Below are 24,960 nucleotides of genomic sequence, written 5' to 3' on the forward strand. Positions count from 1 at the left end.
AATGCTTTTAGTGGCATCATACTCCTGGAAATCCAGGAAACTCAAACTTAGCTCTTTAGGTATTCCAAGTAGATAGGAAGTCTGATATTATCCTGAAGCCATCTGCTCAGAAGTGAGGGCCTGACTCTGGTCCTTGGTGTTGCTAACAAGGAACCAAAATAACAATTTCTGGAAGAACGTAGCTATTTTTTCTCTTTATAAAAGTTATGTTGTGGCTTTTCCTGTAGAAAATAGCAGATTAGATAACTCAGACATACCTCACTGAAGATAAACAAAAACTTAACAAAATCCTTCTTTGTCAAATAATTAACATGATGGTGAAGAACTGTTGGGCAAAGATCTGAAGGAGGGTGGGAATGAAGCACCCAAGGCTGCTTTTATTCAGAGGGCACTTGGAATTCATCCAGAAACACCTGAGATAGTGAATTGTGGTTTTGGTCGTTGTGTGGAGCTGGGGCTGCAGAAGTCAGTTGATTGCTTTTAGTCAAAGTTAAGAGAGAGTGATCAGTCAACCCTACCTCAAGCTGGAATCATGAAGGGCTGCATCCTTAGGCTAAGAGTGAACTAGTTTTGTATCAGCTGGGTAAATCAGAGACACAGGCTTTGATTTTGGATTAAGGTAGACCCAAACATGGTGCTCAGCCAAAGAAAATGGAATTTTCTGGAGCAAGTAACTGTCATCCTAGGCTACAAGCTTCTCCTGCGAATAAATTTTCAAATACAATATTCAGCCCATAGTTAAAGATCCATGCACATGAAGATATGAGATTCTATGAATGTAAGTGACCAGAAATAACAGAAATGGACTTCACAGATACTTCAAATATTGGAATTACCGGGCATATACTATAAAGCAACCATGCTTACTATACTCAGAGAAATAAAAGCCGACCTTGAAATCTTTGGCAGGAAACCAGAAACATATCACTTTTCTTGTAGACGTTCAAATGTTAAGTGAAAAACTAATGAATAACTATATGGAAATACATTTGAAATTTATATGATATGGACTAATTCTTAGAAACACATAACTTTCTACAGCTGACCGAGGAAGAAAAAGAAAACTGTCTTCTGTCCTGTAAAGAAATTGAAATAGAGATCAACAACCTTCATAAACAATGAATTCCAGTTCCAAATGGTTTCATTGAGAGTTGTACCAAACATTCAAGGATAAAGTAATTTGTCTTCCGGCCGGGTGCCATGGCTCATGCCTGTAATCCCAGCACTTTGGGAGGCCGAGGCAAGTGGATCACGAGGTCAGGAGATTGAGACCATCCTGGTTAACACAGTGAAACCCCATCGCTCCTAAAAATACAAAAAAAATTAGCCAGGTGTGGTGGTGGGTGCCTGTAGTCCCAGCTACTTGGGAGGCTGAGGCAGGAGAATGGCGTGAACTCGAGAGGCAGAGCTTGCAGTGAGCTGAGATCGCACCACTGCACTCCAGCCTGGGCGACAGAGCAAGATTACGTCTCACAAAAAAAAAAAAAAAAAAAAAAAATTGTCTTTCATAAATTCTAAAGGGAACAAAATGGGTCCCCAATATATTTTAAGGGTAACATAACCTTTAATGCTCAAACTTAAGTGTAGTTCAGAAAAGGCAAATTGCAGTGCAGCCTCAATCATGAGCAAAAATCCCAAACAAAATATAAATAAATGAAGTCAGCAATATATTAAAAGAACAATGCACCATGACCATGTTGGGTTTATACAAGGAATGCAAGTTTAGTTTACCAGTAGAAAATCAGCAAGTGTAATTTGCCACATTCACGGAATAAAAAGAAAAAGTCATGATCATGTTAACAGATGGAGAGAAAGGATTTGATAAAGTGTAACAATTCATGATAAAAATCTTAGTGAACTAAGAATAGAACTTCAACCTGAATTTTTAAAAAAGTGTTTACATAGACCGGGCGCAGTGGCTCACACCTGTAATCCTAGCACTTTGGGAGGCCAAGATGGGAGGATCATTTGAGGTCAGGAGTTCAAGACCAGCCTGACCAGCATGGTGAAAGCCCATCTACTAAAAACACCAGAAATAAATTAGCCGGGTGTGGTGGCGCACACCTGTAGTCCCAGCTACTCGGGAGGCTGAGGCAGGAGAATCAGTTGAACCAGGAGGCAGAGGTTGTATTGAGCCAAGATCGTACCACTGCACTCTAGCCTGGGCAACAGAGTGAGACTCCATCTCAAGAATAAATAAGATAAAGTGTTTACAAAAAGCCTGCCCAAACCATTGTGTTTGATTATGAAAAGTTAACTTTCCCTTTAAAATCAAGAACAAGACACGGATGCCTGCTGCATTTACCTATATTGATTTTTGTTGTGGATTTCTAGCCAGTGCAGAAAGGCAAGAAAAAGATGTTAAGGATTGAAAGGAGGAACTAATGTTGCCACTTATTATTGTGTAAGTGAAAAACTTTTAAAACTTCAGAATCTACAGATAAGTAGTTAGAATTCCATTTTCTCACATGAAAAATTGTATTTCTGTGTACCAGCAATAAGCAGTTAAATGTGAAAATATGAAAGCATCAAAAACCAAGAGAAGCGATTAAGTGCCATGGAAAAATATAAAATAGTGTAAAGGGCATAGGGACAGTTGAAATTTTAAATAAGTTCAAGTCATTGAGGTAATATTTAAGCAAAATCTAGGAGAAGCAGCAGCTAGCCAAATAGATTTTCATGGGAAGAGTATTGTAGGCAGAAAGAACAAGAAAGTGCTAAGGCCTTGAAGTAAGATTGTGCCTGCCATGTTGGAGAAGCAGCAGAGAGACTGATATGTATAGGTTGACATCATGGGGAGAGAAGAGTGATAGATGAAATTGGGAGGTAATGGGTCTGGAGGCTTGATATGATAGAGGTTTAGGAACTGCTATTGGCACTTTGGCTTTTATTCTGCATGGGAGCCACCACAGGGTTTTGAGCAGAGTAGCAAAATGATCCTAGGTGACCCTTAAAATGATTGATTTGGTTGCTATGTCATGAAGAGATTATGGAGTGGGGGCCAAGTTGGGAGCAATGCATATTAGAAGGATATTCAGTAATACATGCCAAGAGATGGAGTGGATTTTTCAGGGAATAGTAGTGAAGATGGTGAAACTTTGGATTCTGGGTACGTTTTGAAGAAATAGCCTCATAGGATTTGTGGATGGGATAGAAGCGGTATAGAAAAAAAGGATCAAGAAAGACTTAGGGGTTTGAGTCTCAATGACTGGAAGAATAGTTACCATCATTTAAGATGGAAAAGACAGCAAGTGGAGTATGTTTGGAATAGGAAGGTCGGAAGTTCACTTGCAGTGTCTGGGCTTCCAAATGGAGAGAACAGACAGGCAGTTGGACAGAGGTTCTGACTCTCAACAGAGAAGTCGGGGCTAGAGATATAAATTTGGGAGTGTTTTCTTTAGTAATTATTTATTGCCATGGAAATTAGTGCTGTTACTCAGGAGGTGTGCCCAGAGGAGAGGACCAGAGACATACAAGGAAAACGCAAGGATGAACCACAGAATGGGAGAAGAGATACACACCATATGTAATGACAAAAAGCTACAAATCAGCAAGAAAACAAACAACCTAGACAAAAAATGGCAAATGATTTAAGCAGACTCTTCACATAAGTACATGGCCAAAAAGCCAGTAAACAAATGGAAAAAGTATACAACCTCATTAGTAGCCAGGAAAGGTGATTTAAACCACAACAACAAGATACTACTAATAAATTCTTATGCACTGCAGGTAGAAAACTGAAGTCATCATACCCATTTGAAAACAATTTGGTAGTACCTAATTAAGTTGGAAATATTTATTCTCTATGGCCCAGTGGTTTCACTCCTGGGCATATATCATATTACATGTACATGTGTACCAGATATGTAGAAGAATGTTCTTTGATCATGATAAAAAACTAGAAATGGCCAGGCGTGGTGGCTCACGCCTGTAATCCCAGCACTTTGGGAGGCCGAGGCGGGCAGATCACGAGGTCAGGAGATTGAGACCAGCCTTGTCAACATGGTGAAGCCCTGTGTCTACTAACAATACAAAAATTAGCTGGGCATGGTGGTGCCTTCCTGTAATCCCAGCTACTCGGGAGGCTGAGGCAGGAGAATCACTTGAACCAGGGAGTCGCAGGTTGTAGCGAGCCGAGATCACACCACTGTACTGCAGCCTGGTGACAGAGCAAGACTCTTTCTCAAAAAAAAACAAATAGAAATGACCCAAGTGCCTGTCATCAGTTGAGAGGATTGTGGTATAAATAGCTGGATTCTGTAAAGCAATGAAAATACAAACCACAATTAGTAACAAGTTCATTTAGCAGAAGAAGCTGGATATGAAAGAATGCAAAACCTAGCAAGACTAATGTTCGGAAATAAATGAATACATAGGTTGTTTAAAAAAAACAATTTTAGGAAAAATGTAAGGAAGTAAATACCATAAGAATTAGGATATTGATTATGTCTAGGAGTTGGAAAGGGGCTGTAAACAGGAAGAGAAACAGGGGCTTTGGGGCAGACCATGATATATGGGTGATGTCATAGATCTTGATTAATCCACCCCCACCCCAACCGTTGTTTTGCTTATCCTGAAGTGAGGGTGTTATCATTTATTCAATCAGTATTTGCATTCACAATGTATTTTCTATATTTTGGAGTACGATCAAGGAAATCCTAGTCACTGCCCTTCTTAGAGCTTGCAATCCTGTAAAGAGTGATTGAGAATGTACCCAAGTGTTCTAGGATGGCAGCACACATCAGAGATGAGGGCAAAGGCTTTGAAGCCAGGGACCTCAGTTTGAACCCTGGATTTACCCTTTACCTGTGAAATTTCAGGCAGATCACCTAACGTCTTTAAGCTGTGGTTTCACTCTTTGCAAAATGCAGGTAACAGTTTCTACTGTAGAGTTACGAAGATTCAACCATCAAGTATGTTGATGTATATAAAGTGCTTGACACGTAATAATCACCCTGGAGAATTAGCTGACTTTACAAGTAGCTGATGGAAAAGATATAGAAAAACATCATGAAACAGACATTAAAATGCACTTGAATGACAATGTGCTTCTCACACCTTACAGGAGGATGAGTGCACATTATGCTGAGGGCCTGGGGGAAAGCACTGGGGAAGGCTTACACTATCACCCAGTCTCGGTAAATTGAGGGGAGGGATTCAGACCCTATAGGCAGAGGCACAGCATGAGTGGGGCATGTGGGCAGAGTGAGTGGCATGGTTTCTGTAAGAGTGATCCGGCATGACTGGCAGGTGTTGTGATCTAGAAGCCCCTGGACCAGTATGGTCACCAAAAGTGTTTGGCTGGCATGATGGGATTTTTTTTTTAAGAGTCTAGAAAAGGACATGAGCTTTTCCTTTAACCACAGTAGCCACCACTCCCTGGCTTAAACCCATCCATTCTTTGTTTGCTGCATGCATGAACCCTGAAGACATTTATGCTTGCAAACCTTGGACTGTTGCGTCAACTGAGTGTGAAAATAGCATGAGGAAGGTATGGGAAGCTTGCATAGGGATTGGGTCATGGAAGGACTTGGATGTTATGCCAGTGAGTTTGGACTTAGTCCGCAGGTAGTAGGGAGCCATTGAGGGTTTTGAGCAGGACATTGAAGTAATAGGACTTGTGCTAGGATGATCTACAGTGGACCTGGGGAGATCCAGTAGGAGGTTTTGGCAGTAGCCCAAAGGAAAAGGAATAAAAGGCCTGAACCAGACTGAGGCCATGAGCACAGAGCACACACAAAGGAGAGTGTGTGTATGGGACAGCTGTTATGGAGGCTGACTGCATGGGCCTTGGTAACTCATGAGATGTGAGGCATTGACCCAGAATACTGGTACCAGTAACAGAAGGGGAGGAGGTGGAAATAAGTGTGGGCCCAAGAAGCCCTTAGTGATGAAGTACTGAGTTTGAGGTGGGAGTCTGAATTTTTGCTCAGTAGAACAGCTGACAAGTCGGTTCTTGAGAGACTTTCTATGTTCTGAGAGAGATTTTTGAGCTTTTTTCCCAAGCTCATATTAATAACAGTATGATTGCTTTTGACAGTCTAATGGCTTAATGCAGTTATTGTCCTGGGCTGGCCTTTACTTGGTCCAATGCAGGTAGCTCCATTCCTTGGTAATTTTCAGTAAACCAAGGATGTTAGTTGTGGTACTGGGAGTAATAGAGATATTAGTTGACTAGTGAAAACAAAGCTGGGGGCATGGCATCTCAAGTTTCTTTCTTTTTTTTTTTTTTTTTGAGACAGAGTCTCGCTCTTGTCAGCCACGCTAGAGTGTAGTGGTGCGATCTCGGCTCGCTGCAACCTCTACCTCCCAGGTTCAAGTGATTCTCCTGCCTCAGCCTCCCGAGTAGCTGGGATTACAGGCATGCACCACCACGCCTGGCTAATTTTTTCGTATTTTTCGTAGAGACAGGGTTTCACCATGTTAGCCAGGCTGGACTCAAACTCCTGACCTCAGGTCATCTGCCCACCTCAACCTCCCAAAGTGCTAGGATTACAGGTGTGAGCCACCGCGTCCGACCTGGTTTATTCTTAAGTTGTCTTGAAAAACCTGGGTCCTAGGGGTAGTGGCTAGAAGCCTTGCTTCAGTTGTCAAGGACTGACTTGACAACAAGCCCAGGCCTGCAGATTGACATTTCGCAAAACCTGGGATCCAGCAAACCTGCTGCATGTTGGGTGGGAAGGTGCTCTCAGCATCCAGCCTACACATGCACCTGTGGTACCTGTTGGAGGAGGTTCTCCCAGGTAAAATTTTCAGTGCCTCTACCTGCTAGAAAGAATTTATTGAGAATAAAAAGTCATTTGGTGCAGAGTTCTTGAATCTATTATGTAAAAGGCCTGGTTCATTGAAGTGGTTCCAGAAATCCTTTGTAAATTATAAGCACAACAATTATTGGTAATTGGATGATGCTTAAGGCTAGCCTGCTTAAGATCAAATTAATGCTACACTTGTATATTTCATTGGGCTGGAAGTTTACTTTGAGACTATATAATCAGTGGATGATATAAGAAAATGCTTGCTTTAGTACTTAGAATTTAAAATTATACTGATTTATAATTGAGTATGTGGTTGCATTTTCGTTTACGCCCTTTTCATTTGTGTTAATATATTTTTCTTGTTGGATCCCAAGGAACAAACTTTTATGTATATAACCCTAATTCCATTGAAAATGTGATCTGCTGAGGGATCATTGTTGTATAATGTGATTCTGATTCCACAGGGATATTTTTATTAGTGTTAACATATAGCACAAATAAGGGTTATAAAAGTGTTCCATAATCTTTGGGATTGGCTTTATAAAAAATGTATTTGTTGAAAATTCTGATTTTTGTAAAAAGCTTTTAATCTGCCGAGGCATCTAGTTTTATATATATTTAAGGCAGACACATGAGTTTCATTTCAAAATATTAATCAATATGCTTGTTTGTTATTAGATGGAATAATTTTTGTTCTAGTTCAGGATCTCTGACCTTATTGGAAGATTTAAAGTTGTTCGTGTAACAGTACATTAAGACCTATGATTATAAATTTAAAGTCATGCCTAGAAATGTTTGCCCATATTGAAGATGGACATCAGAGGTGAAACTGACAGCTAGTCTTGAGTCAACCTGCACCAGCCTTCCCAGGATTTTTCTATCCGTGGTGCCATGGGCTATAACTTTAAAATAGGCAAGTCAATTCAGGGTGGTGGTTCAAATCCTATTGGAACCATGTTGCTTGAGTTTACATGGTATCTGTTTAAAAGAGAATATCTGAATTTTTCTTAGACAAACTATACGAAACAAATTCTGTAGTTATTAGTTCTTCAAGGTCCCTATGCACATTTGCCTCCTACCTCTTGCTCATCTTAACCCTTGTCTCATGATTTTAGGGGACTGAGGTACTTCTGTGTTTCTCTCGAGCAAGCTCTTTTTTTTTTTTTTTTTTTTTTTGACGGGGTCACAGTCTGTCACCCAGGCTGAATTGCAGTGGTGTACTCACGCTCACTGCAGCCTTGACCTTCTGGGCTCCAGCAGTCCTCTCACCTCAGTCTCCTGTGTAGCTGGGACTACAGGCGTGTGCACCACCATGTCCAGCTAATCTTTTTTTGTAGAGACAGAGTCTCACTGTGTTGCCTAGGCTGGTCCCAAACTGCGCTCAAGTGATCCTCTTGCTTCGGCCTCTAAAAGTGCTGAGATTACAGGCATGAGCCACTGTGCCTGGCCATGTTTCTCTTTTTATTGGCAGTTTCTTTGTTCCAGGAAGAGCTATATTTTCTGTTTCTTGTCTTTGTTCAGGAACTCCATGCTCTGCTTCTGTTGCATGTCACCTGAGAGGTGACAGAACAAAGCAAGCAGCAGAACTGTTTGTTTTAGCACTGTCTTTGGGGGACGATAAAAACTGTGAGTCTTTAGCAAACAGAGTTAGATCTCAGAATGGCTTGGTATTTTCCAAATGGGTTAGTGTAACCCAGTGACCTTACTTGAGTTCTGGTAATGACAGCTTTACCATCAAATTTTCCTTAGGGTATAGCCCTTGAGAGGAAATTGCCTCCTAAAATTGAGAGCTCTGATAGGCTTTATTACTAGTTCAATCTGTAGTCTTAAAGGAAGTACCTAAAGCTACTGACAGTGTTAGACCATCTGTCAAAATATGGATATTTTCCTGCAAGCCAATGAGAGCCTTACCTTAGATTAACATTCTGTGACAAACGCTGCTTGGTGGGCAAGAGATTTTTCAATGTTAAATTGCATCCTTTATTGTTTTAGTTTACCTCAGGGCAGAGGCATAATGCTGAGAAAAATAAAAGAAGGGTTCTTTCAAATAAAAATGGCAGCAGTTGAAAACATATTGGAGGAAAACAGGGCTACTATATTTAAAAAGCTATGCAAATAGTTTAAAGGTTTGAAGACAAGTTTGTTATCTCCCAATAACTAGTAGATACTGTTAAAGCTTAGTGTTCATAACTATTTTTAGGGCAAGGATGATATGTTAGCTATAGATCTTGCCTACCACTCTCATAGTACCTGCAGATAGAAGACAGCACAGCATGCTTATTGAATGAAAGCCTTAGGCGCAGATGTACATGCTTTGCTATATTTTTCCTACTAAGCGATGCTTGTTCCATTGGGTTCTTTTTTTGTCAAAAGTGCTGGGAACTCTTCTTGTTCTCTATTCATTCATCTTAGTTGTTTTAATTGCTGCTTGGTCTTGCAGAACCTGAGTTTTAAAGAGCTGGCTAAATATAGACTTATCACTGTAAGCACCTCCTTACACCTGCTTTTCTCGTGGGTTCCTGCAAAGTTGACCAGCTTTTTTTTGGCCTTGAACATCAAAAACAGTTGGAAGGAAAACAGCATCTATTTAGTCAACATTTCCGGTGTTGGAAGACTATGTCAGATTAACTTTTTTTTTCTTTTTCTTTTTTTTTTTTTTTTTTTTCCTTTTTTGAGACAGTCTCGCTCTGTTGCCGAGGCTGGAGTGCAGTGGTGTGATCTCGGCTCACTGCAAGCTCCACCTCCCTGCAACCCCTGCCTCCTGGGTTCAAGGGATTCTCCTGCCTCAGCCTCCTGAGTGGCTGGGACTACAAGTGCATGCCAGTACACCAGGCTTATTTTTATTTTATTTTTTTTTTTTTGTATTTTTAGTAGAGACAGGGTTTCACCATGTTGGTCAGGCTGGTCTTGAACTCCTCGTCTCATGCGGTCCACCTGCCTCGACCTCCCAAAGTGCTGGGATTACAGGCGTGAGCCCCTGCATCTGGCCAAAACAATTTTTTTTTTCTTAAACTGAGTATGTGTTTTCAGGGCAGTGGACACTGTCAAATGTGGAGAGTGTTACTTGTAGCCGTTTTGAGGTTGATCAGGCTTGCCTCAGCTCTCAGTTGTCCACTGTACCCTAAGGAGGGTTTCCAAAGAAACATTGCATCCCTTGGGCAAGCACACGTGGCGTATTTTTTTCTATGTTTAATCATTTGACTTTCCAGGTGCTCAGGGTGTGCTAGGCACTCATGGGCGGAGCAGTCTGAAGGCGGCCTCTCTTGGGTTTGCTCAGTGATACAGTGCTCTGGAGAGAGCACTGGTTTGGGGTTCTGGGCGCAGGGTCTGGGTCCCAAGCTCCGTCACTTTCCAGCTGTATTGCTTCAGTCTAATAATGTGATTTGTCACATATAAAATGGAAGTGACCGTGCCTGTCTCCATGCATGTGAAGAACCTGGTGTACAGTGTCTGCCAAAAGAAACGGCTTTGAACATAAAATTAGGGAGCAGTGTCCTATTCAGCCCCAAAATAAAACTTTTATGTGCTTTATCGTTTTTAGTAGCTTTTACTTTTTTCCCTTAATTCTGAAACATCAGGCCAACCCCTGCTGTGGATCAACAAAACCCCCCAGTTGAGAGTATTATAAAAAATAATGTGTGATTATTAATGAGAACCACCCCAAGTCCCTGTGGGTCCACTGGATTTCTTTTCTTTTCCTTTGGTTTTGTAGGTTGGAGTTTGGTTTGTTTTTGTTTTTAAATTCTCTCTTGTAATGACACCATAGCCTTATCTTTTTACTGCATGAATAAGAATCTTTTTTTTTTTTTTTTTTGAGACAGAGTTTTGCTCTCATTGCCCAAGCTGGAGTGCAATGGCGTGGTCTCAACTCACTGCAACCTCCACCTCGTTGGTTGATCAAGTGATTCTCTTGTCTCAGTCTCCCAAGTACCTGGGATTACAGGTGCCTGCCACCACGCCCAGCTGATTTTCATACTTTTTGTAGAGACAGGGTTTCACTATGTTGGTCAGGCTGGTCTTCAAGTCCTGACTTCAGGTGGTCCATCTGTCTTGGCCTCCCAAAATGCTGGGATTACAGGTATGAGCCACCATGCCTAGCCAATGTTTTCTCTCTCGGTTTTTAGGGAATATATAGGAACTGTGGTGTACAGTCTCTGTATGGAAAAATAATTGTGCTGATTTTTGTGAAGATGTCCTTGTACACTAGGAAATAGCATTCTGAATAATTTACCTAAGTATATTCTGTGATTTTGACATCTCTGTCTACATACATGATGCAAATCTGAATAAACCACAATTCATTTAATAAAAATTGTATGAAATTTCTGTTTAAAAAAAAATTTATTTTTAGCCCTATAGTATAAAATCTGAAAGGTAGCAAAAAGTATATTGCGAAACACAAATTTCATTTCCATCCCCTATGACTTTTGGTTTTAAGTTAGAGAAACCAGTTAGGCACAGATTACTAGGTGTACACTTGCAAATTTGAGCAAAAATGGGTAATGTGACCTTTATGGTATAGCTTCTTTGTATAGTCACCTTTTGGAGCCAGTGTTTCCATGGCATTTGAGTTGCCGGATTTCCCCATCCGTGTGTTTTTCATTTTCCAGTTGCAGCATGAGAAAGCCGAACTAGAACAGCATCTTGAACAAGAGCAGGAATTTCAGGTCAACAAACTGATGAAGAAAATTAAAAAACTGGAGAATGACACCATTTCTAAGCAACTTACATTAGAACAGGTAAGCACCTATAGCTCTTCCTTTACATTGTATTTTCTCGTTATCAGCTTGTTCTTTTAAGCTTTAAGATGCCTGGAGGAATTTAAGTGAAAAGTATTTTTCAGCTTTCTCTCCCCACAGTGGAGACTTCATTTCTGAAGTGAGCATTGACAGGTTTACACAGTTCCTATCGTTCTCTCACACATTTTCTCTTTTTTAACCACAATTAATAAAGTTTCAGGAGATAAGTTCTAATGTACTGATTTATAGCAGGAAATGTCAGGTTCCTTTTTGCAAAGCAAAGGGAGAAGAATGTTTTTGACCACAGGATAGTTTCTGTGAAAGTTTCTAAGACAGTGTTGCTGTGGAACTAAAACTGGTCTTTCAAAACTTCTTCAGAATAAACAATTAACATTTTCCTCTTTGAATGATTGGCAACCTTACAGGAGCCTTCTCTTCTCCCAGTCTAGACTTGTTAGTACAGATATGGGGTCATAGACTCGGTAACTCACCTTGAGTCAGCCACTGACTGGTTCTGTGACCTTATATTAACTTTATTAATTTCTCTGGGCTCAAGTTCTCCATTTGTAAACAGAGCAGGACAGACTAAAACCAGAAATGGCAAACTTAACAAGGTACAAAGGTAGGAAGTAGTAATAGCATACAATCCCTTTGTCCTCTGCCCTCAGCAGGCGTTGGTGTTGGGACATTGGCCTTGGGAGTTCGGACTTGGTCTGTATACCCCATTATCACACAGAACTCTGGGTAGCTATTGTCTCTCCATTCAGGGTGTGTCAGACTATATTATTGCTAGCCTCAATGTTCCCCAATGCCTTTCCCCATGCTAGCGTCCTGAAATTTTAGTTCCCCTAAGTTATAAGAGGCTGATGCTAGTGTACTGCTACCTGGGTTTCCATGTAAAATGCAGTAGATGAAGATCTTCCAGCTGTTTGTATTTTAGATCCTGATTGCCCTGATTAGGCTAAGCCTCATTAAAGTTGTCTGATTTATCTCACACTCAGGATTCTCCCTGTGCCCCTTACTCCGTGTTGACTCATTCCATCAGCCACTCTCAGGACCGCTCTAGTTTGAATATTTTACCTGAGAATGAAACAATGATTGTGCTGCAAGGTTTGAAGGGAAGTTAGAGTTTGTCTTAAAGTAAGACTTACTTTAGTTATTTCTGTTCTTTCTATTTTTACCTGTAGCAAAGCAGGGAATGGTACTGGGTTTTCTAACACTGAATGATGACCCTAAAAGTGTTTTCCTCTTTTCTGTGATGAAAGTTCAATTTTCAAGGGTTAGCTATTTTGTACATATCTAGAGTAATTTATTCTTATCATTCATCTTCCAAATTTAAATGCAGTGTCTAAATTAATAATCAGACACCATGCCCCGTGCCCCCCCAGTTTAAAAACGTTTTGTTCTGAGGTTTACCCGTTTAATTCTCAGGGTAGACAGTAGCTTCAGTTCTGTTCAAGTTAAGCTTCGAAGGTTTGTGTTTAAGTCCCTGACACACCAAGTATTTACTTGTTGATGAAGAGTTAACCAAGTGACCAAGTGAAGTTCTCACAGCAGTTGGTATTAGGAGAGCTTTGCCTGGCCGTGCCCTTCACAATGATGGTTGTCAATATTTTAAATATAATAACTTCTCTCTGGTGTTTGTTCACAGGCTCCTAAAGGAGAGTTTGAAACTGGGGTTGTGACCCAGAGGGTTTAGCTATGGCCACAAGGGGGAGGTAGTGGCCTAGTGTTAGAAAGAAGGGCTGTCTCATCCTAGTGTTCCTGGGAAAAAGTCCTGCCTTCCTGTCTGAAGACCCTTTGCAGACTTTAGTAGCTGAACCCCTTTAAAATGAAGTCTGAAGCATTCATTCTGTATACCAAGCTAATAACAGTGACCTTTAGGCTTATTTCAGTCCTTGATAGTAAAGAAATAGATTTCCACAATAAAATATATGTAATGCAAAGCCCATTCTAGAAGTAAGCCTCAGATCCAGCATATGAAGCCTGTGTTTTAATTAAAGTGGAAAAATTTAACATTGTAATAAACATTTCCCCTATTTTGCTTTGGATATTACTGGGGTAATTAAATGTGTTTTGTTTGACTATAAATAATTTTAATCAGCATTTAAGGGGCATGTTTGGTTTTTCCCTCTAATAGAAATCTCTTAGTTTCCATGGATATAATCTGACCAGCCCTTGAGGCCGTCTCTTGGAACTATCATCTGTATTGTATGATATGATGTAGTATGTGTTATAGTCTATATTATATTATACAGGATATCCTATACTCTATATTATTGTCAGAAGAGCAAAGGCATGCACTACGCTATGCATTATCATGATTGACATGTAGTTTATGCCTTTGCTTTACTGACAATCAGTGCTTTTAAACTATAAGCCACTTGAAGGCAGTTATCATGTATGCTCCCACATGTCCTACTGCTTTGTCAGATCAGTGGTAAGTGTAGCTTTGGGCATGTGAATGGTGAGTGGTCCTCTGCCTCTGTATTTTAGAAGGCAGCACAGGCTAGTGTTCAGGGCCTGGGCACTGACTTCAAAGCAACCAGGTGTGAACCTGTTCCCTCTACTTAACAATCCTTTCACCAGTTCACTTTCTTTTTAACAGCTCTAGGGAGATGTAATTTACATATCCTACAATTCTCCCACTTAAAAGGTACAACCCAGTGGTTTCTAGTATATTCAGAGTTGTGCAACCATCACTACAATCAATTCTAGGACATTGTCTTGAACTCAGAATGAAACCCCGTACCGTTCATCTGTCACCTCTAATCCCTTATAACCTCTAAGCAACTGCTGTTCTACTTTCTGTCTGTGTATTTGCCTATTCTGGACATTTCATGTGAATAGAATCATATATGTGGTCTTTTGTGATTGACTTCTTTCATTTACCATAATGTTTTCATCCCTATTGTATCTGTACTGCTTCTTTTTTTCTGGCTAAATAATCATCTGTTGTATAGACATACCACATTCATCAATTATCCGTTTGTCATGTGATGGACATTTAGGTTGTTTCCCTCTTTTAGTTATTACAAAGAATGCTGCTGTGAACATTCACGTATAATTTTTTTGTGTGGACATATGTTTTCATTTTTCTTAGTCATATGCCAAGAAGTGAAATTGCCGGGTCACATGGTAACTCTCCTTAAAATTGTGCAACCAAAATGTAATTTTAAAATAATCCATACTTTGCATGTAGTGGGTTGAACCTGCAGAAGGGGTATTGGAAAGCATCCTGCCAGAGATTTGAGTTGGTTACAACGTGTTTGTTTTGAAAGTAGAGCTTGGATTATCATGGTTTCTGAGTAGGCTCCTTCCTGTTCTCTGTAAAGCAGAACTTAACTGGGCTGAGTTTCTTCCTAGGTAGACCCCAGTTAACTCACGTGTCAGCAGGGCCTCATTGTTAAGTTTATCTCACTGAAAGTTAGTCCTTTGGTATGGACACTTCATTTAGTCAGATACCATTCATTCTTTTCTTAGGCCTCGAATCTGGAATTCTCTTATTTTCAGACAGGGAAGGTTAACAGCTAGATCATTAAGGTCTCTGGGCTATAAATGGTTCTGTTGGTGTTTTGCAGTATTATAATTCACAGAATTCTGGAACCAGAAGTCCATGATGTGGGGAAGACTACCTTTGTCCCCAGATGCTAGTGGGGACATGAGACAGTGGGAAAATCACGAATAAATCCAGGGGTAGGGACATCAGCTCTGCTCTTAGAATTTGGGACAACAGGCTCTTATTCCCATTTCGTCTCCCTCCAGAGTTTGCTGCAGAGTTGGGCTTGGTGGGAGTCACTGCTCAGTGATAGATCAGTTTGGCCTGTGAGTGGCCCAGCTTGCTCATGCTCCCTTCTCAGAAATGGAAACCCAGAGAGAGATCGGGCAGGTTTCTCAAGCTGCACAGCTAATGAGTGGCAAACATGGTCCCCTCGTTCTCGTCCTAGTGGTCTTTTAGATCCTGGAAAGACTTTTTTTTTTTTTTTTTTTTTTTGCCTTTTAAAAAAATTTTACTGTAAGTTTTGGGATACACATACAGAACGTGCAGGTTTGTTACATAGTTGTATGTGTGCTATGGTGGTTTGCTGCACCTATTGACCCATCAAATACGTTCCCTCCCCTTGCCTCCCACCCCCAACAGGTCCTGGTGTGTGTTGTTCCCTTCTCTGTGTCTATGTGTTCTCATTGTTCAACTCCCTCTTATGAGTAAGAACATATGGTGTTTGGCTTTCTGTTCCTGTGTTAGTTTGCTGAGGATGACTGTGGAGAAATAGGAGTGCTTTTATGCTGTTGGTGGGAGTGTAAATTAGTTCAACCATTGTGGAAGACAGTATAGTGATTCCTTAAGGATCTAGAACCAGAAATCCCATTTGACCCAGCAATCCCATTACTTGGTATATACCCAAAGAAATATAAATCATTCTACTATAAAGACACATGCACATGTATGTTTATTGCAGAACTATTTACCATAGCAAAGTCATGGAACCAACCCAAATGCCCATCAACAATAGACTGGAGAAAGAAAATGTGGTACATATACATCATGGAATACTATGCAGCCATGAAAAAAGAATGAGATCATGTCCTTTGCAGGGACATGGATGAAGCTGGAAGCCATCATCCTCAGACCCTGGAAAGACTTTAGCCTTTGCAAAAGTAAAGGCAATGTCATCTTTCTTTTATATTTCAAAGAACTCTGCTGCTTTCCTGTTCAAACAGCCTGCATTAGTTCTTAATCATTTATTTTAGTTACCTTTTTGTCATTTATTTAGCATTTAAATGCGTGATGCCAAAAGTCAATTTATAAGCAGATGTAAAAAAAACATATTCAGAATCATGTAAAATTGTGTGGTCTTTGTAGCACAGTATTAGACTAGTAAATTGGATTCATCTAGTCAACATGACTTTAATGATACCGGGGTTTTCTAAACAAACACTGGTGGCCAGTGCCTGTAAACCCTGACTTGAAGATTTTTCTTCAAACGCAGTCACTATACATCTCTTATTTGGTATTCACATTTTCTTAGGTGATGGTAAGAACATTTGAAACTTGGAATTTCCTGTTCGTGTCAAGAAATCTTATTCCGAATAATATGTTCTGCCAATTAGGGAAAATTTTTGTTACCTGTCTAGCATTAAAAGGCACACATTAGTTTATATATTAAGTGAAGTTTATCTCATCAGATATGAGGGCCTTTTGTGTACTCTGCTCTGAAAATTATGGGGAAGAAGACAACAGTGGCATACAGTACGTGTGTTAGACACTCAATGGTTATTAAGTAGTACTACAGAAAAATAGGGAACTATATCCGTGGAAGTTAGTCATGTAATTCAGCTAACACTTACATGGTGTAACAGGATTGCCTGCCGTGTACCAGGCCCCTTACTTTTTCCTTCCTGTAGTTGGCCCTGTGTCTTTTTTTCAGTTATTCCTGGAATTCAGGGACATGTTTTCTTATCTGAGATGTCCCCCTTCTTCCATAGCACTAAAACCCATATATAAAGGTTGGATTTAGGATTGATTTATTAATTTTAGCTTATTAGCATCCATTTATAATGACATCTTAGCCTGTGTGGTTTAGGGAAACTTCCCTGGGTTCAAATCTCCCTTTCATCTGTAATAAACAGTGTGGCCTCATGCATGCAATTTGGCCTCTTTTGTGAAGCAGTTGCAAGTCTTATTTGTATATTTTGGGGAGGATTAGTTGTCCTTCCTGCCTGTCCTCACACTCCATGTGTACTAAAGTTCTTTCTGATGCAGGATTATTCAAATGTGGACTGCACAGCAAGAAATACATTTTTATGGTAACCTAGTCACTGATTATGTGTAATTGTATTGTGTCACTGTGATGAGTTTCATAAAACAGTACTTACATGCTTTGCACTAATTTCCTATTTAATTGTATTTCATTTTTATTAAAATGTAGATCACAAAAGACTAGACTAATTTCACAATCCAGTAATGGGTCTTGATCTGCAGTTTGAAAAAAGTGCTCTACCTTGCCCAATGCTTTGTTCCCTCCAGGTCTTCATGGATCTGTTTCCTCTGCCTGGAACACTTTCTCCCTCCTCTGTCCTATCCCTGCTCAAGCCTTACTAGTGTCCCTCCTGCAGTCAGTTAGGTGTCTGTGCTGTGAGGAATTTCTATAATATTCAGACCTACTCTTGTAACATTCACTACTCTGTTTAATTGTTTCTTTCTTATAGCTTCACTATAAGATGAAAGAGGGCTGAGACAAGGTTGACCTTAACACTGTACCCCTGGTGACTCTAATCTGTTAGCTCTCCAAAAGTTGTAGCTGCTGCCATTTATACTGAAAAGTATCATCTAATCCCTATGGTACTTTGCCCTACCTATTTTCCAGGAAAATAAATGTGTATATTATTTAAGCGTCAAATGTCTCACTATCTTCCTTGAACTGGTTATCTGTCTCTTCAGTTATGGACATATTTATGCTCATATGTCATTTGTGATCTGGCCTCTTTAACTTTCTTCTTTGCCCATGCTGCTGTTGATGCCCTTGTATGGCATGCATCCTGCATTAGTCCAATACACCTGTATTGCATGCCTGCTGTGTGTCACAAACTCTTCTAAGAAAGATGACGGGAGGTCCCTGGCCTTGAGGAGCCTGGTCCAGGGAGGCCAGTGCTGAGGGATGCACTGGGCAGAGTACTGTGGTGGAGGAGAGGAGTGGGGCTCCCACGGTAGCACAGCAGCCCCCCAAGCCAGCAGAGAATGCCTGCAGCTGCTCTGAGACTGATGCAGAAGAAAAGACACCCAGTGGGTCTGCGTTCAGCCATGTTGCAGGGAAGCAGAGATGGGAGAGGAGGCAGAAATGAGGAGAGAAAACAGGTAGTAAAAAGTGTTTGCAGGTACTACATAGAGTAAAGATGCCAAGAACAGAAAAGAACTATGAAGGAGATGTGAAGTTGACTCCCGGCCTCTACTTTGGGGGTCATGGAGTAAGAGGAGGTTTTGGTATCTGCTGTGCGGTGTACTTGAGGGCTTAGGCTCATCTTTACAGTGAATGCCCGATGGAAAGAAGCCACATAGCTCTACCAGGGCTTGTGCAAGCCTCAGTGCTAACCATGCTCAGTGGTTACCTTCAGCCACTAGATGATACTGGGTGACTTAAAGGGGCTTGATGGGACCCCAGCTTCCATGGGCAGCACAGGGAGTGACCCTCACTCATCTCAGTGCCCCTCACCATCTACATCTGCAGCAAATCACAGAGGCCAGGGTTTAGAATGATGAATTTGAATCCTCACGACAAAATTTTTTGAATTCATTGTCTTAATGAAGCAGGAAAATATTTAGTATATTTTAAAGTCTATCAGGAAGGAAAGAAACTTTTCACATTTCCAGTTCTTAGAATAGTGGCTCTTAAGATGTTAAAAACAGTTAGTGATACTGCTAAGGAAACAAGATGGCCTTTCTGCCTTGGTTGTCTAGAAGGTAATTCATTCAAAAATATAACCAAACTGACATCATAGCCAGTCCCCATACAATTCTGATGCTACTCGTTTTAGAAGCTACAGCAACTAACTCTAGTGAATTATACAGATAATCTTTGTGTCCTTGTGATTTATGAGTGAACTGAGTGGCTAGTGGCTCATATTCACGTTTGCATCCTTGGGTGATTTGGTTTTACTGACTCTTGTAGAACATGGTTGTATTAGTCCTTTTTCATGCTGCTGATGAAGACGTACCCTAGAGTGGGCAATTTACAAAAAACAGAGGTTTAATTGGACTAGTTCCGTGTGGCTGGGGAAGGCTCACAATCATGGTGGAAGTCAAAGAGGAGCAAGTCCCATGGACAGCAGCAGGCAAAGAGGAGCAAGTCCCATCTTACATGGACGGCAGCAGGCAAAGAGAAAATGAGGAAGATGCAAAAGCGCAAATCCCTGATAAAACCATCAGATCTCGTGAGACTTATTCACTACCACGAGAACACTATGGGGGAAACTGCCCCCGTGATTCAATTATCTCCCACCGGTTCCCTCCCACATCATGTGGGAATTATGGGAGTACAGTTCAAGATGAGATTTGGATGGGGACACACAGCTAAACTATATCAATGGTGTTTCTTAAATTCACAGGTATTGTGACCATACTGGGTCTTATTTAGAATTCCATTCATGCTAAAAGCTGCCCTTGCAGATTCTGACAGCTAGAGGAATCCATTGAAATTGTGCTGAGTAGAGCACCTACTGATTTTTGTGTGCCATTTTGAAAAAACAAAGAGCAACCATGTTCCTTGAGGAGTCACTTGCATTAAGGAAATGAAATTTAGTGACTACCATGCTTACTTTGTAGTTTAGTTATAAATACAAATTTCAGATTATGGAAGTTGGAATCTTTTTTAAATCAAACATTTGCAATGTAAAAGTAATCCATTGTTCTTTCAAGACAGTTTGGAAAACAAATACAAAAAAGTACAAAAATGAAAAAATATGACCTAGATTGCAGTTTGCCTAGAAAAACAGCTATTGATGTTTTTCTTCATCTTCTCCTCCTCCTCTTCTTTTCTCTTCCTCTTCCTTTTAAGTGGATTTATAATTGACTGCCCTGCTCTTTAAAAAATAAAACATAATAACTTAAGTCTGCACATTTAGATAAGCCGTATTGGAGACATAATCATAGTAAACCCTGAAGTCGGTTTGGTGGGAATTTGTTTATAGCAAATCCACGGTGATGTTTCACTTGCGTGAGAAGCTTGGGTACATTCATCCCACCCACTGCTTGTCCAAGAGAGGTGGGGAGGAAACCTCAGATAACAGCTGAAAAATAAGTGGGATTTTGTGCCTTGGAAGTGAGAAAACTAGGGTCAATACACCATACTCAAAAGAAGCTTCAGGAGGCTCTCTGTTGAGTTGATTTGCTTTGGAATCCATTTGTTGGGATGTGATGAAGCCAACTGAGGGGTGCCAGCTCCAGACCTGTGAAAGCAGACTCTGAGCTCTGTCAAGGGACACAGATAAGTCTCTCTATAGGACATGAAAAAGGAGAAAAATCCCCCAGAATTCCTTTCCTAGACTCTATTTCAATTAAATAGAAAAACTCACTGTGTTCCATCTTGTAAGACTTTATTTTGAAGCATCAGATGCCACATATAGATCAACTTGTACAGATGATGTTACATGATGGGAGGGGAAAAACTCAGTGTATTTCCTGTGTCAAAGGAGAGGCAGCTCGTCATGATCCAGTGACGTGCGTCTTCTGGTTATCCACTGGGGACAAAGACCTTGCATGTTAAATTGAAGGACACTGGTGTTCTGCAGTAGAGCAATCAAACCCAGAGATACTGTACTGAGACTTCCTAGTTGTAATTGTGAAATGCACAGGTCTTTTTCTCTGTGATCAAAACAAGAATTTGCTCGATGACTTAGGTGTTCTCCCTAGCTGAACACACAGCAAATGAATGAATGGCTAAGTAAACTTGTCATCCCTATGTAAGGAAGTTGGATGAATGTGGTAATGACAAGAAAGAAATGATTTATCAAGGAAACTTCCATTTTGGATAAAGAACATCAAGTTTGTCCAAAACTTCCATTTTGGATAAATCACATTAGGGCAAGAGAAGTTGCCCTGTTGTTTTCTTAAAGAAGCTTGTTTTAACTTTAATAATATTTTGGGCTGGGAGACAACAAAGTCTTGCTATTGAAGCAGGATATTTCCCTGACCCCTTCGCAGGAGTTGTGACAGTGGTGTCTCATTTACTCAGCCCACCACTCTCAACTCCAGTGTGGGAACTGGAGTGAACAAGTGCTGCCACCGGCTGGCTGCTTAGGTACTGGCAGGGAAGAATTCTGTGCTGGCCCCATAGCAGCGTTTAGGTGGGGGTGCCTGTAACTCCTGAAGCCCCAGAGGGCGTATTACAGTACTCTTTTAGTTCTGCTGTCCGTGGATGGCTTAAGTGTTAACAGTTCAGTGGCCCCTTGCCTTTTTGCATGAGTTGGCTGCCCTCCACCAGCGAGGGCAAAGGGCGAGTGTGACAGCCTTTTGTATCTGCACTCGTAGCTCCCGAGCTCTTGTCTGGCATCCAGGAAAAATGAGGTTGCACGAATGAATTGAAGGATGGTAAATATGGGGAATTTTATTTTGCCGATGAAAGTGGCTCTTAGTGGGAAGGGGAGCTGAAAGGGGGATGGAGCAGGTAGGTAATTTTCCCCTGAAGTCTGCCTGGATTCTTCTCCAAAGTTACGCCGCAAGCTGTCCCTCCAAAGTCAAACCACTTCTCTCTAACCTCCAGCTGTAGTTCTGTCTACTGGCTGAGTCTGGGTTTTGTTTGTTTGTTTGTTTGTTTGTTTGTTTATAAGCATTGGGTGGGTTGGGACAGGGCCATGGGTGGTTTAGGAAAAGGCAACATTCGAGTGGAAAAACAGGGATATGAGTTCTCACTTTGGACTGTGGTTTCAGGCTTTTTGGCTTGAGGATAGGGTTTTCCCAGGGACCTGCCCTTTTCTGCCTAGAATTTCTCTGCCCCCCCTGTCCCTGTCACTGTGTTGCCCAGGGTGATCTCAAACTCCTGGGTTCAAGCAGTCCTCCTGCATGAGCCTCCCAAGTAGATGAGATTACAGGCAGGCACCACCACACCCAGCAAGATGCTTATTTTAGGTAATAGTCTGATGGTAGCCACTGATCTGATAGTGTATTTGCAACAGTTACAGATGTCATTTCTTTCCTAAGGCATTCTCCACTGAACTGTTGATGTAGTAAAAGAATGTATACACAATACTGTGAAACGTGCGTCCTCTCAATGGCAATTATCTGTTAAAAGAATTCCCTTGAGTAATGAACCCAGTATGCAAATTTCTGTAATATTATGTTGATGTCAAAGTGATGAAAATGTTAAGACCAGAAACAATATTGATCTGAGTAATTAAATGTGTGTCTATTTAAAAAGTTATTTCTCATCGAAAGCAAAATTTATTGAACTGATGATAAGTTACGAAATAGTGTCATTTTCATGTTAATAATGGCATGTTAATATTGTCCTGAAATTATATCAGTTTCAAAGAACAAATCTAATTTTTACAGGAACATAATTTTTTAGAAGAAAAAAGATGGTAAGCTGTATTAAGGTTATCTCTGAGCTATCCGGAAAATTCTGTCTTCCAAATAACTGAACTTTCACTGTCTTTTATTCTTCTGAAGGTTGATTGGCTCATTCTATATTTTAAATATGTCAGATAATACCATACTAATGGATTGCTGTTTTTGGATGTACTATTACTTTAGCTACACTAGGAAACTCAGTTTTTTTAAGATTACATATCTAATTTTTTTTCTATTATAAAAATAGCAGATGTTGATTAAGAAATTGAGCAGGCCAGGAAAAAATAGGAAGATAAATTATCAACAGCGTAACTTTCACCCAAGGGACAGTCATATTTATCTTGCTGTATAGTTCTTTCTGATTTTTTTGTGTGTATTTTTCCTTTTGCCTGTATTTTAGATATATGTAGGCAAGTTTCTTTTCAATTATAACTTTGACCTTCTAGTCTAGAAAGTGACCGCTCTTCCTCTCCCTTTTCCTTGCTCCTCACTGGCAGACTTCTTCGGCTCTTTCTGTTCTCAGCATTGCATGGGCCGTGTGATGACCTAGAACTTGTTCTTAAAATTCTGAAAGCAATCACAGCTTGATTAACCAAATAGACACCTGGGAGGACTCTATGGTCTATGAACACCTGTCTTAGCTTATCTGTAACACAGACTGACTACTTGTTTTGTCTCTTTTTAAAAAGACAGTTTTCCAGAATGCAAGGTCAGATGTCTTCCACCTTAGGAGAATTGCCAGGACTGAGCAAAATTCCACTGATCACCTGAACAGACAGCTGACATTGCTCGTTTTACCTTAGTTGTCTCCATTGCTTTACTTTGTGAAGGCTTTGCCAAGGACCACTGTGGTTTGCTCTCAGCTATTTTCATGTCAGATGCACGTAATGTATTTTAATAGCCCCCTCACGAATTCTGTTAGTCATTCTTTCCAATATATAGGCACAATCTGGATTAACTCAGATGTATGGGAAAACAGGATGGAATGAGGTAAGATCTCTTATTATCTCTGCTCTTGTAGTAGAAGCAAAACTGTGACCATTTTTCTGACTTTGATTTAGTTTTGAATAAGTATATATTTTGAAAATACATACTTATATTTTTCCCAGGTGATGTTGATGTACCCGCAGGTCAGCTCTTTGAACACTTGAACATCTATGAAATCACATAGTAAAGTGATAGGAGATGGGGCTAAGCTTTTAATGGCCTTTAGACATAGCCTTTAGACATAACCTAACCTGGAAGGCTTTGGGAAGTTGTTGTGTTAAATCCCCAACACACTGTTGTGTTTTCTTAGGACTTGCCTCTTATTAAAAAAAAAAAAAAAAAATCTGTCCAGCTTAAGAGTTTGGTTAATGTGGGTCTTAAAGCATTCTGCTATCTTTTTCTTTCCTTTTTTTTTTTTTTTTTGAGACAGGGTCTCGCTCTGCCACCCAGTTTGGAGTACAGTGGCACAATCATAGCTCACTGCAGTCTCAAGCTTCTGGGCTCAAGAGATCCTCCTGCCTCAGCCCCTTGAGTAGCTGGGCCTGGAAGCGCGTGGCACTGCATCCGACTCATTTTTTATGTTTTTGTAGAGACGGGATCTCACTGTGTTTCCCAGGCTTTAAGTGCCTGGCAAACTTTGTGTTCTATTTATATGATAGCCTTTATTTCATAGGCTTCCCCTTCTCTTTATTATGCCTGGATTAATGCATGCCTTAGTTATAATGGACTGCTTTCCAAAATTTGTTTTATAAATCAGATATTTGGGTTTCGAAACATATTTTCCCATAGTAATGATGATAATATGGTACTTAGACTAAAACCTTTCAAAGCAGATTGAAAAGTTTCACTAAAACCTTTCAAAATCCTGTAACTGAGTATAATATTTAGCTAGAGTTCTCATCCGACTTTTTTGCCAAACATTCCTTACTCCCACCCCAGCATCGTAGTCCTCTTTAAATGGAAAAATGCAATAGTAAGAAAGAACTGTGGTAGCATTGAGAGCCACCTCTCGGCTGCCCTACTCCCTTTCTGCTTCTTTGGGTGGTGGTCAGGATCTGTCTACTGAGAAGACACAGGTAGGACTGGCTGTGAATTCAAATAAGCCAGATGCATTTTTATGTATTGAGTTTATTCATTGAAGAAGTTCTAAATTTATTTTGGGAACATAATAAGAACTCCTGGTCTGATGTTAATTAACCTGCAGTGAAAAGTAGAGCTACTCAAGAGGAGTAAAGAATTTGGCAGTTCATTGAACTGACTTAATTACAAAGCAGGCTTTCCAATGAATATTCAGCTCCAATGAATAAATCAGCTATATCCCTTGGTGCTGGGTGCTTGTGGAATAATCACAGTACGGGACTTGGGTTAGCCTGAGAATTAGATGTTTGGTAAGGGATGAGTGGGGTACGTATTGCAT

General features: G+C 40.4%; 1 protein-coding gene across 1 annotated transcript in view; it reads left to right on the forward strand.

The window, feature by feature from the left end:
• CCDC6 (coiled-coil domain containing 6) overlaps positions 1-24,960 on the forward strand; it is a 114,905-nt gene that overhangs the window by 62,667 nt on the left and 27,278 nt on the right. Inside the window, exon 3 of the mRNA XM_007963377.3 lies at positions 11,366-11,494. Within this exon, the coding sequence (XP_007961568.2) occupies positions 11,366-11,494 (129 nt within the window). The remainder of the gene's footprint in view (positions 1-11,365; positions 11,495-24,960) is intronic.

This window comes from Chlorocebus sabaeus, chromosome 9 (genome assembly GCF_047675955.1).
Source record: "Chlorocebus sabaeus isolate Y175 chromosome 9, mChlSab1.0.hap1, whole genome shotgun sequence".
Classification (NCBI taxonomy): domain Eukaryota; kingdom Metazoa; phylum Chordata; class Mammalia; order Primates; family Cercopithecidae; genus Chlorocebus; species Chlorocebus sabaeus.